General features: G+C 55.4%; 1 protein-coding gene across 1 annotated transcript in view; it reads right to left on the reverse strand.

Moving 5' to 3' along the window:
• The window catches only part of OXT (oxytocin/neurophysin I prepropeptide), a 1,467-nt gene extending 774 nt beyond the window's left edge, over positions 1-693 (reverse strand). Inside the window, exons 1-2 of the mRNA XM_008570640.1 lie at positions 540-693; positions 47-248 (exon numbers count right to left, since the gene is read on the reverse strand). Coding sequence (XP_008568862.1) covers positions 47-248; positions 540-659 — 322 coding nt within the window. The 5' untranslated portion in view covers positions 660-693. The remainder of the gene's footprint in view (positions 1-46; positions 249-539) is intronic.
• Positions 694-2,751: the final 2,058 nt, after the last annotated feature.

Consider the following 2,751-nt stretch of genomic DNA (forward strand, 5'->3'; position numbering starts at 1 on the left):
GCCCTTCCCAGCCCCGCCCCCGCCCCACAAGCCCCGCCCCGCTCACCTGCGCTGCAGCAGATGCCGGGGGCGGCGCAGCGGCCACCGCTCCCGCACGGCTTCTGGCCGGACATGCAGGGCGACGGCAGGTAGTTTTCCGCCTGGCAGCGCAGCGCCTCGGCCGTGCCCACCAAGCACCCCAGCTCGTCCCCGCAGCAGATGCTGGGCCCGAAGCAGCGCCCTTTGCCCCCGGGGCCGCAGGGGAGACACTGCGGGGACGGACGGAGTGAGCGGGAGGAACGGGCGAGGCGGCTGGGGAGCCCCGCGAGGCTGGAGGGGTGCGCGGGGCACGGATGCTGGGATCGGGCGGGCTCCGTCGGGGGTGTGGGCGCGACCGAGGGGCTGCAGGTGCTTGGGGCTCTGTCTGGGCCTCGACCGCGGTCAAGGGCGGGCAGTCAAAATCTACTCCTCGGGTTCCCAGGCGAGGCTGGGGCGCGCCCCTGAGGCCACGGGTTCCTCTGGTCCCCTAGCGCATCGGGACAAGGGCTTGGGGCGCTCACCTGGCGTACGTCCTGGTCCAGAACGGCCCTCTTGCCGCCCAGGGGGCAGTTCTGGATGTAGCAGGCGGACGTCAGCGCCAGGAGGCCGAGCAGGCAGCAGGCGAGGTTGGGGCCGGCCATGGTGCGGACGCGCTGGATCTCGGGTCAGTGGCTGGTGGCCGTCTCTCCGGCCCGGCCTTTTTATGCTCGGGCGCTGCTCAAGCCGAGCACAGTCTAAGAGGGCATATGCATGACTGGTCACAGCAGGTCGCTGAGGGTCAGGCCATGTGCGCACTGTGCATCCCCTCATTTGCAGGGCCCGGATTAGGTTAAAGGTCACCTCATGGGCTAATAGTCCGGGGCACAGTGGGTGGATGTCACGGGGAAGGGAGCAGGCTGGGGTGCATGGTCACTAGAATAGGACAGGGGGAATTGGGGCTAGTGGATACGGCCCAAATAAGGACTATTTATCTGGACTCCCAATACCTTGAGGAGGGTGGCAGAGCAGGGGAGGTGGACACCCAGGCCCCTCCAGGTGGGAAGAGGCTCCAGATAGACTTCCTGTCCGCCCTCTTGGCCCACCACACATATGCATCCTTGTCCCCTCTGTTAGGAAGGTCTCCTCTTCCTAAGCTCAATTTTCCGGAAAGCGTCCCCACGCCAACACACAGCAACACCCACTTACTTGCACCCGGAACTTGGATGGGAAAAGATCACATCTTCCTGTAACCTCTAACTGAAATTCTGACTTTCTTTCAACTATGAGTTAGGCGATAAACCACAGTGGAACTGAGAATACCTGCGGCTCTGTCATAAATGGAAATGACAGATAACCTCCTGTCACATTACATCTATTGCAAATGTCTTGAAATATTGTTTAGATTTATCATTGCTTCGAAAGTATGGCAGTTATTGAGCCTGCCACTAGATCTTGCTATCTAATGGCTAAAGAAGTACATTTACGACAATATCAAAATGTTAAAACACATACATATATAATGCATTTGCTTTGTAGTATGATGTTTTTAAAAATGCATTTAAAGGGTTTTTTTTTGGGGGGGGCTTTTTTTGCATTTTTAATATAAGACAAAATTTTAAAAAATGAAAAAGACCGTCTTAGTGAAAGGGGTGTTTGTCAATATCATGAACAAAGAAGGAGATGAACTACTCAGATCTTTAAAAGGAAGGGACTCGCCACCCAGCTCTGCCACACCTAGTGTGGCAGCAGGTGGCCTTCAGCTGGCAGCACCTCCAGGGCCTGCCCCAGCTGCAGAGAGCTGCTTGGCCCAGAGTCACACCCTTCCCAGAGTGCCCCAATGCAGGACAACTGTGAAGGAGAATTTCAGCTCCGGAGCTCCCTGTTGGAGGTCTGCACCCCAGTTCTCCTTTGCACTCCCAATTCTGCCCCTTCCCTTACACAGGTGGGAGTCCCCAGGGCACTCTAATAAACTCCATTTCATTTTTCTCCCTGAGGAGCCCAACCTGCAGTAGCATGGAAGAAATGAGAACCAGTGTCAGAGACCAGGCTTGGTTGGTTGGGCTGGTCCCTTAATGTCCAACCCCCCTCTGACCAGGGACAGGAGAACGGGACAGCCCCAGACTCTCCTGCCCTCTTGTTGACTCTCCTCAAGGAGGGTGCTGAGCCTGGTGGGGCCAAGCAGGTCACAGAGCCCGTCTGACCCCGGGTCACTGACCCGAGTCACTAGAGTGAGCTGTCCAGCGCTGAGGATCCAGTCAGGCCACCCTGGATCACAAATCAGCAGTCAGTCATTTCTCACCCAGATCAGCTAATTGGCATTCCCGGCCTAGAAGGCCAAGGGTTAGGCCTCCCACCCGCCCCATGGAAACTGACCTCACCTAAGCTAACACATGCACATAAATTACCATAGCATAATGTCCCTCATGTGGCCAACATTCCTTCTTCTCTTCAACAACTCCTCATCTGAAGATGCACCATATCAGATGTTTGGAAACACCAGTGAACCAGACAGACCAAAATTCCTGCCCTCATGGGGCTTATATTCCAGTGGAGGAGGAGCGGCATTAAACAATAAACATATTTCAATGGGTTAGGAAACAAACATAATAAACACATTTCAATAACAATGAACATATTGTAGTAGATTAGTAAATGCTATGGAGGAAAAGGGAGGGGACCCATCGCAGTTTTACTTAGGGTGGTCAGTGTAGATGTCTCTGTGAAGATGACATCTGAGCACTTGGGGCAGAGAGA

This window comes from Galeopterus variegatus, unplaced genomic scaffold (assembly GCF_000696425.1).
Source record: "Galeopterus variegatus unplaced genomic scaffold, G_variegatus-3.0.2 Scaffold621, whole genome shotgun sequence".
Classification (NCBI taxonomy): Eukaryota; Metazoa; Chordata; class Mammalia; order Dermoptera; family Cynocephalidae; genus Galeopterus; species Galeopterus variegatus.